This window comes from Chaetodon trifascialis, chromosome 13 (assembly GCF_039877785.1).
Source record: "Chaetodon trifascialis isolate fChaTrf1 chromosome 13, fChaTrf1.hap1, whole genome shotgun sequence".
NCBI classification, from domain to species: domain Eukaryota; kingdom Metazoa; phylum Chordata; class Actinopteri; order Chaetodontiformes; family Chaetodontidae; genus Chaetodon; species Chaetodon trifascialis.
The window spans coordinates 20,415,268-20,425,745 of record NC_092068.1 but is presented as its reverse complement, the minus strand read 5'-3'; the positions used below and the strand labels follow the sequence as shown (position 1 = coordinate 20,425,745).

Here is a 10,478-nt window from a genome sequence, read left to right as displayed (position 1 = left end):
AAGCATCACAGAGGCAAACACTGTTCTGTGATCAGTGACCAGAGCCCCTCGGCCATCTCTGTCATCATCATCTCCACACAGCCAAGTGCCGAGTCTCCGCACAGAATCGCAGGGTGACACCAGGCCGGGGGTCTGATGTCTGATGGCCTTTCTGTCTCGGTCAACAGAGGAGGGTTTCTTTCCCTTTATGACTGACTGACTGTCTCTCAGTCTGGCAGAGTAACTTGCTGTAGTCCAGAGGGAACACTCCCAACTAAAATTGGTTTGATTTTTGTTTCAGTGCCACTTTTTTGTTTATAGTTTATTCTAGACTTCAGTAGCTTGGAAACCAGGAAACACGATAAACACCAGGGACATGTTTCACAAATACACCAGTGGTTTCTTAAAAAACTCAACCCGCAATGTTTTTCGACGCAGGATGTAACAGAGCTCTTTTTTTCCCTGCATGTAGCTGCATACTCTCTATTCTACCCTCTTTTTTTTTTCACTGACTGCTGTATGAAATTCTCATTGTGATTTCACGTGATGCCAGAGGACGATGGCAGACAATTTGGAACAAAGACAGGAAAAGTGTGTCTCCTTGCCAAGGTTACAGGCCTTTTTCTTCCGTTTCCTGTCTTCGGCGTTGGCTGGCCAGATTGATTTGAATAGAAATCTACTCAGCATGGAGCCAAGTAGGGCATATATTGTGTGTGTGTGTGTGTGTGTGTGTGTGTGTGTGTGTGTGTGTGTATTGCATGTTCTACTCATGACCCGGGGACATAAATCTGTTAACATGGTCACATTGTGGGGACTTGCCTTCTTTTTTGGGAACAAAACACAAGTCCCTGTAACATAAATCATCAGATTTTAGGGTGGAGACTTGGGATAAGGTCTGGGTAAAGGTTAGGTTTATGGTAAACCAGGAAATGAATGTAAGTCAGCGACATCTGAAGCGATGGAAACATGACTGTGTGTGTGTGTCTTGGTGTTTTAGTGAGGGCGGATTTGGTCTGATGTGTGATTTCCTGCATGGTGAGATAATGAGTCTGTGATTAGACTGCATAGTTGTCGTTTTATGTTGGACAAATCCAAATCACTCATTAGAAAAGTTAAGAACTGAGTTGTGTACATTTAGATATTTTATTTAATTTAAAACTCTTCAATTTACAATTACATGAAAGAATTAATAGATATGTTGGTGAAAATGACATCATATGACATCATACTTTTATGTGTGTGCATACTCCATGTATTGTAAAAAATGTGAAAAGGGGGATTTATGTTATGTTATTAGTAAGAAAAGGCAAGAAATATAAGATTTTTTCTTCTTCCAGCTCCCTCTGTTGGTCATGAAATGAGTCATCGTAATCTTACGCTGTATTATTAAGAAGACAAAAGCTGTAGGTTTTGAAAATTACACAATGAAATGAGCAAAATACACTAAATTAATGTGTAATTTAAACATGTATGCATGGTTTTATAATATGAACATAATTCAGGCACAATACTAAAAAAAATGTATAACATTACATTACATTTTATTTTGGTTTATATTTATTTTACCTACCTTTAACACACACAGATCGGTCACATAGGAAATGAAATCTTTAAATTTAAAAAATGTTATGATGCAAAATTATAACAAATATTTATCTATGTGCAATTCCCAAAATACAAATAATTGCTCTATGCGGTGTTGGAATGTAATGTGAGTACATTTACCCAAATACTGCACTCAAGTACAAGTTTGCAATCTTTGTATTTACTGTACATTTTTTGCTACACTTATACTGCAATACAGTGGGAAAATATTGTACTTTTAACTCCACTGCATTTATTTAACAGACATAATGTAGTTACTTTTCAGGAGGAGCACATATTTTCCTTATAGGTTTTAAAATGTTATGACAAGTCTAAATCAAATTGAATTTAATCTTTTTGAATCATTTTTTTTAGTACAAATATGAATTCAGATGTATTGTTACACAGTTTACTACAGTAAACTAGTAGTTAAAATTGGCTCTGTCACGTCCAGCAGCAGCAGCAGCAGCATCAGAGTGCAGCTTCAAGCCTTCATTAGTACATCAGTTACAGTCATACTCCACTAATGTAACAGGCTTCTGACCCTTGATACTTTATCATGCTGGTAATGCTTATGCACATTGAGTAATATCTTTCATTGCAGTGTGGCATTTCATCCTCGCGTTATTTCTGCTTAAAAGGATCTCAATGCTTCCTCCACCACTTACTGCATGTGTTTCACCTGAATCAGCCTGTTAGTCATCCTCCATCGAAGTTTACTGGAAACAGCAGAGGAAGTGCTCTTCATGTTGTCATTCCTCCTGAATGAACAGCTGATGTGGTGCTGCCCCCTCCCGTACAGCCACAGCGTTAGTAATGCACTCGTGATGACACCCAGAAATCATTGAATAATTCTGAATGAGGTCCGCGCACAGCTTGCCTTGTCATGCATTCCGCAGCAGCTCATTGGGCGCAGATTTGTCCAGCTGCGCCTATTCTCCCCACGATCTGATCCCGGGTCAGGTAAAACTGGACGGGACTTTGGAGGCGGAGCTTAAACTTTTTGGGAACAGCGTTAAAAAAAAAGGCTATATGCAGCAGTTTTAACTCTCCAGGATCTTAACTTCGAGGAATAGCTGCAAAGCTGCGGTGCGTAAAGCTGACATGCAGCCAGCCAGCGTGATGGGTCTGTTCAAGTTTGTATGCGCGATTATTACCAGAGTGATGTTTATCCTCGTCTCTCTGACCGGGGTCTGGAGGGTGACATGGGTCAAGAAAGATCAGAGATACGGTCCTTATTACTGGTTCCTGACGTTCCTCTTCCTGCCGCTGGTCGTTGAAATGATAATAACTCTGAAGCGCCGAAAGGGAAAAGATTACAAATGGTAAGATGAATGCATGCATGGAAGTGACTGAAATTTGTTGGAATTATGATGCTTGAAGATGCAACTTCACTTCATCTTTTTTTGCTGTGCAGAACTAATTTAAACTGCATGATTTGCACACGTTTCCTTTGTTCAATAGATTTACAGTAGATTTTATAAATAAGTCAAGCTTTTGTCATTTACACCATGACTTCAACCCTCCCCCACCTCCCTAAATACTCTGCATCCTGCATCGCGCTTGCTGCTATTGTTCACCCCACCCTGACGGTCCTGGGACCGTCAGGGTGGGGTGGTACCCCTTAACTTGCTCCAGAGACTCAACACAATATTCTACATTTCATTATTTTGACATTTTAAGTTGTTTTTGTTTCATGACAGCAGACATTTTCGTTTCGCAAAGAATTAAAAATTACAGTATGTGAGACTATAAATTTACTATGAAGAGAAGCATCCACCCATTCACTTCCTTTTCCACTCTCCCAGATTTCCAAAACATGTGTTTTCTTATCCTGATAAATTATTAAGCTTCACAAGAAGCAGCAAAGTGATGCAACAAATGATTATTCTTATTGTCGATTAATCTGCCGATTTCTTCTCGATTGATCATTCAGTTTCAGGATGCGGTCACCTGAAGACAGTCTGCTTGTCTTCAGATAAGACAAACAAAAGCTGCAAATGTTCACATTTCAAAAGCTGAAACCAGCACAATTTGGGCATTTTTGCTTGAAAATTTGCTAAAATGATCACTCCAGCTGATTTTTCTGTCAGTTCACCACTTGATCAATCAGCTAATCGATGTATTACTGTGTATTAGTGTCAAGTTTAGAGTTTGAAAATATTGACATTTATTATTAACATCTACTAACATTTCCACTAATTACATTTTTTCCATGTGTCTATGAAATTGCGTTGTTAAAGTGCCGCTCGTTGTCTTGCAGGTTTTCTCCTCCGATCTTTCTGTTTCTTATCAGTATCATTCCCTCCATCTGGATCCTGGAGCTCCACCATCAGCAAAACAAGGAAAACGACCGTCTGGTACTTAACCCCAGAAACAAAATACTTAGTGTCTGACAGTTTAAAACAACAACTCTCATGCTTTCCAAACATTGTAACTTAATGACAGCTGTTGGGCTGGAAAACTGCTGCTCTTTGCACACGTAGCTACAGTTCATCATTCAGTAATTTGCTGATTCTGTCAAATACCGCATTTGCCTTTAAACATGAAGCTTTAAAGCTTTAGTGACAGTGAAAAGTACACGTAGGCTGTGAAATTCAGTTCTTGAAAAGCCTCTTTCAACTGTTTTCAGTGCAAAAAGCTCGACTCTTGGGAGAATGTGCGAGGAGTGGTCACTCTGAACAAGACCCTGGCGAACCAGACGTACCAGGACTACCTGAGGGTAAGTGGACAGACTGAAAAATTCCTTCAGCTTCATTTGCCTCTTCGAGAAGAACGCGTTCTCTTTTACGATTTTCCTGCAAAGAACAGAAGTGAACAAAAGTGAGAAAGAGGAGACAGGTTTTTTTTTTTTTTGATGATGATGTATTTCTTGGAAACCACTTACACTGCAGTGAGGAGTATACACAATATCTGGGGTAGTGAAACTTAGGACAAGCTCAAAAATAAAGTCCAGACTTCTCAGGAAGCTCTCAAACTGCTTACTCACTTCTCCTCAAACACATTTCCTACACATTCAGATGCATTTGTTGTATCTATTCGGTGTCGTTCTCTTTTACTCTGACTCACAGCTTAATCACAGATCTGTCCAGGAAATCACTGCAACCAATCAGGAAGTAGTCAGGCGCATTTCCCCAGTAGACAAAACAGAACATTTTCACTCCTTAGTTTGTGCATGGATTAAGACAACAAGATTTAAAGTGTTAATTAGTGAGTTTTAGAGGTGCTGGCTTTATAAAGAATAAGGCAAGCTGTTTCCCTGTGCTACCACCTCAGTGTTAAGCTAAGCTACCTCATTTAAGATGCACAGATGCTCTGATTTCCAGCGAATGCAGAAGAGAAAAACATGCACATCAGAGGAGAGGGAAGCCGGATGTAGCCCCAGGGGTTGAAGAATTCACAAAGAATCCAGTGATGGGACTGACAAAAGATCTTCCCACGATACAGGCTTGGATTACAGGAAGAGCCGTCCTCTCTCCATTGTCTCTGATGACCATTTTCAGGCAAATTTAGCAGAACTTAAAAGAGTCCGTTAAATGAGGACTAAAGAATGTTTAATGCAACAAGCAAAAAATCTGTTGATTTTATTATAGGCAAAAGCTTACAAGACATTTTAGTTTCATCAGATTTGAGATGCTTTCCCCCAGTTGTTACAGTCTTCCTTGTTATTTATTTGTCCATTATATTTTCTTCACAGAGGAATTCAGGCATCCTCATTAAGCTGGGTTACCAAGATGCTAAAATGCTTGTGTGCATTGCTTTTAATTTATGAGGTATCCGAGTGGGTGTAATATCACATTTTATAACTGGAAATAACAGAAGTGGATGCCTGATATCTGGTGAATACTTTCAGAGGTCTGATCAGAGGCAAAAGCTATTTGAGTTGTGATTAATAGAAGAAAGCTATGAGTCACTCAGGCAGTGAATACGGCAAGATGTAAAGCAGCACGACTTCAGAGGTTACAAGCTTTACAAAGCTGAATATCACAAGCGTATGAATGATGAGGGATGGATAATGTGCCCTAAAAAAGGCCTAAAAGGGTCCAAGAATTGACCCTTGAGGAACTCCACTGGGTCAGAGGAGGTCATAAATAGGAGCTCCAAATATACCAAATATTGCAGCCCACTTTCTCAGACAAAGTAGTAAAATATAATAACATGATGAGCGTTTCAATCAATATATACGCAAATGCAACAGGATATCAGTGGAAGAGCCGTCTTTTTGCTTTGCTTCAGCTGAAGAGAGAGACTGACCTGAGAATAAACCTAAGACTTGCACTGCAAACAGCAAAAAAATTAAGCAACAGATTTGTGACTGTACACACGTCTGCACCAACATCTACGTGAAAACTAAAATAAACTACTACTTTTGATTATTTGTACAGCTGCAGCTGCAAGAAAAATCATTTCATTTGGATGAAAAGTTGAGCAGAGTTTTAGATCATTTCTGCCATTAATACCAAACATAAGAGGCTGAAAGTGTGGCCAATCACAGTAAGAGGGGAGCATTTGAAACACTTCATATAAACAACAGCCAGACCACCACCACCACACCCACGTAACCCAGAAGAATTAAAAACATAAAAATGTGTGGGCACACCTCCATGTCCCAGAGTCATTAAAGGATAAGTTTGTTGATATTCTGTGTTTCACTCCTGCCAACTGATCCCTTTTAAAAAACTATGAATTCATTCTACTAAGAAGTATCAACTGTGTTGTCAAAGCCTGATACAGCTTATTTCTCTGTGCTGCAGAGCTCCATTGTCGTCTAAAAACTATTAAAGACACATAATGAGACGCACTGCGGCACTTAGTTCATTACATTGAAAATGGGCACTGTAATTTGTTTTGAGTCACTCTCACAGACACCATCCTGCTGCCTTAAACAAACACAAGCACACAAACTCTGCAGCTGAAAACAGCCCCCAACAAATGCACCGTCTGCTCCTGTTTGAGTAATGTCTCCAAATCTACAATGCACAGCTGTTTTAGGAAATGAAGATGTTTTTAACAGATAAATGTATGTATTTGTGACCCAAAGAGTCAGAAGCACTGACAGTGCAGCTTGGAAAGTATGGAGAGAAGGACTGATAGGTTGTTGACTTTAATCTTTTTATTGGATTTCTCTAAATAATGACTTACTGCATTAATCAGATCAAATATGAATAGAGTGAGCAATGGGATTTAGACAGCAAGCACCAGCAGGTTAGCGTAATCTCTGCATACTCTAACTATTCCAGCTTTATTGATAGGATGATATTTACCAGGAACTGGCAGCATTCAGAGGTGGAAGAAGTACTCGGATTTTAAAGTAAATGTAGCAATACTACAGTGTAGAAATACTACAATACAAGTAAAAGTTGTGCATTTAAAGTTCTATTCAGAAGTAAAAAAGTACAGGGTACAGTGATGATGATTGTTTTACATACATAACTTTCAATCTCTCCCATTTTCACCAGATGCTATCGTCTGTCTGTTCCAACGACTGGATCCTCGCTCTTCATCAGATCCTGCTCATCCTCCTCATCGTGGGCAAGTGGCTTCTCCCGCTGGGAGGCGGAGTCACGCGTGACGAGCTCTCGCAGCTTCTCCTAATTTTTGTTGGCACCGCGGCAGACATCCTCGAATTTACTAGTGAGACGCTGTCAGACGTCAAGTGGGTGGCTAATCATGTCGCTTGTTGGTTTGATGTATGCCTACCGAGCTCTGTGCGCTTAATTATGCATAAACATTAGACACAAAGATGTAGAACTCGAGCACTTACAAGGTGACGTTACCATATCTGTGTCCAACAATCTTGTCCCTGACGTGTTGACATTACATCAGTGCTTTTACTGAAAAAAAGCAGCATCCCTCGAACTCATGGGACTGACTTTGACTACGTTTTCCCTGTGTGTTTTCCAGAGATAACAGCCCGCAGCTGGTCTACATCATCTTAGCTGTATGGACTTGGAGCATGTTGCAGTTCCCCCTGCATCTGGCCGGTCAGTGTGTGTTTGTCTGTTAAACCAAGAACTTTGCTCCTATTAAGCATTAGAGACGTGCAGCGTTGTACATATCCTCCTCCCACTGTGGGACAATCCAACCAGTGTGTTTAGAAACTGGCAAAACATTAGTAAAGGCAGCAGCATCCAGGCCAGTGCTCTAAGTAAACAGTGAAAAACAGTAAAACAGTAAAACTAGCTTGGCTGAAATCACCCAGTTTTGACAAATTATTAACCCAAAAATCTGTTTTGACCTCCCGAGCCTCCCGGGCTTTTGTTAGAGACGTGATAATGTCCCTGCTTTCAAACATAGTTCTAAAAACAGTCTGACGGGAAGGGTGTACTTAGGTAGCTTGTATAAATGTCGACAGGAGGAAATCCAGTCTCACGTGCTCATTACATAAACAGATTTCTGCTGATAAAGTCTTCAGCTCACTTATCAATTAGCAGATGTCTTTCTGAAACATATTAAAATGAGCACTGAGATGAATATAAACCAGCTTGCTCAACTCAGAGGGAACAAAGGATTGAGTTCCATGAAGGAAAGAAAGAAAGAACATTATAAAGTGATTAGAAGCAGCCTAACTTTGTTTTCAGAAAAGACAACCCTCGCTGCCGAACTCAATTATTCATAATCCAGTTTAATAATTTACAAAGGGATGAGATTCTCAATAATGATACTTTCATAATGCATTTAGAGCACTTAGAGCTGGAACGCACAGCGCCGTGTTTACAAATGAAGCCGCTTTCTCCTCGGCGTGTGTTTGCTCATGTGGGTGTGTCGTATGTTATTGTCCTGTATGTTTGGATGCCTGTGCAAACACAGGAAGTGTTGACATACAGGCTCCACGCGTTCAGCTGACTTTCAGAGTACAGTCCTGCCCATGAAAACCAGCAGCTGAGAAAAGTTAGGTCCATTTAGCAGAGCTTTCGATCGCATTACCTGATGCATTGAAATGTGTACTTCTTTCTGAGCGCTTTAGAGGCCTCTCTGCCATATTGTCTTAAAAGCTGAGTTAAAAGTTAATTCTTGACACTGGAAACAACAGCTGAGACAAAAAAAAAAAGTTGTTTTAAAGCAGGCTCAAAGTGTCAGTTTACCTAAATCAATAATAAATTAAATTAAGTTAAATTCTGGGGTTATTGCCAGGTTGGCTGCAGGTTTCAACAACAGAATTACAACAGAATTCAGCCCAAAATAACAGGAAAAGTGGGTGTAAAGAGCAAACGTGCAGCCTAACAGACCCTCTCTCTCATTGGCCATCTTGACTTCCCCAGTAATAGTGTCCTTCCATTGCCGACCTCTTGTTTTTTGTCTTTTTATTGTCAAAAGTGGTGAACTCCAAGCCCAACAGTGCGGATGTGGAGGGGGTCCAGGGGGTGTCCCTCATGGCTAAACACAGCACGGACATGTGGAACATCGTAGAGGCCTTGTTTATCCAGGACGGGCCTTTCCTGGTGGTCAGACTCACCGTCATGACCTACTTCAAAATCTTCCACCAGATGCTGGTTTTCTTCGCCATCAAGAACTTCCTGGTGGTCATACTGAACTTGTACAGGCTGGTTGTTATATGCCAGGACTTCAGATCCTCCAGCAGCAGATCCGGCACCAGTGCAGCGTGTTATGAGTCAGCTAAGGGGGACGAGGGGAATCAGGGAGATGTTACACTCAAAAGTTTACAGTTACACTAGACGGTAAAATCTACAATTAGAGCAGGAAAAGGAGGAAATGCTTGCTGTCTGTTTTCTTTTCACAATGTGTTTGACTGTGTGGGATCAATCGGGTGTGAATAATTGATGCTGTAGGGAGCAGAAAACTGTGAGGGACCATTTTCTTACACTCGCAAGGGGGATGAAGTTGCCAAGTTCACATTCCACACTCCACTGCCGAGCATCCGACTCGTTAAGCCACCTCATTGACATTTCATTACAGTCCCGTGGGAGCTTACCTCAGTCAAGCCAGTTAAAACACCACCATTTATTCAATACTTAAGTGTGACTGTGTGTGCATGAACATGCTGTGCTAAACCCTGGAGAAAAAAAGGTGTGAGGGTCCAAGTGAGAAATATCCTGATATTATCACACAGATAAGCCTGTCAGCCTGTCACAATAAAAAGAATGCAAATAGTCCCAAAGCACAACTTCTGCTCGTCAACACCTGCAGTAACTGAAGCGGCGTCTTGTCGAGCGGAGGTAGAAGAAGACGGCGATAGACCAGATGACACAAAGGCTGTGAAGTGTTCACAGAAGCTGAGAAGGAGGAAGAGCCATTTTCCTGTTTTAGCCCAGACAGGAAGTTAAGCCTGATTATAAAAACATCCCAACCAAAGATAGTTGGCAGCTTCATTGAACCACTGTGTACCAACTGGAAAACCATGAATTTGTGACATTTGAATGGGAAATAAATCAGGAGAGGAAGTAGGAATGTTTGTAAACTTCAAAAAAGTGGTTAGATTTGTTGGGAAGAATTGACTGTTACATGCTAGAAATCAATTTGCATCTATTTTAAAAATAAAGAGACTGAAGACAGAACAAATTACACTCAGGTAATCAACTCAGTTTGAGTTACGTGTGTGTGTGTGTGTGTGTGTGTGTGTGTGTGTGTGTGTGTGTGTGTGTGTGTGTGTGTGTGTGTGTGTGTGTGTGTGTGTGTGTGTGTGGCGTAACCTGTAAAACCATGAATTATTCCAGGCTTTATGAAGCCAAAGAATCATTGTTATGATTCCCTGGTTTATGTGAAAATGTTTTGAAGACAACCTCAGCACAAACTGCAGTTTAACCTTTAAGGAGCAAACGTGTTATTGTTTTCATCCTGTTTTTTTTTTTTTTTTTTTTAAGCCCAGATGTCCCCAAAATAGCATTATACCCAGGGTGCAAGTGTTGTTTTTTCGCAATAAAAATCAAATGCATTTTTTAGAATTTTATTATTTG

General features: G+C 40.5%; 1 protein-coding gene across 1 annotated transcript; it reads left to right on the top strand.

Annotated features, from left to right (window-relative positions):
* Positions 1-2,647: 2,647 nt before the first annotated feature.
* On the top strand, positions 2,648-9,917 carry LOC139341480 (transmembrane protein 26-like). The gene is made up of 6 exons (XM_070978032.1): positions 2,648-2,888; positions 3,827-3,923; positions 4,196-4,285; positions 7,023-7,219; positions 7,468-7,547; positions 8,881-9,917. Exons 1-6 carry the CDS (start codon positions 2,668-2,670, stop codon positions 9,237-9,239), a joined length of 1,044 nt encoding a protein of 347 aa, XP_070834133.1. The 5' UTR covers positions 2,648-2,667; the 3' UTR covers positions 9,240-9,917.
* Positions 9,918-10,478: the final 561 nt, after the last annotated feature.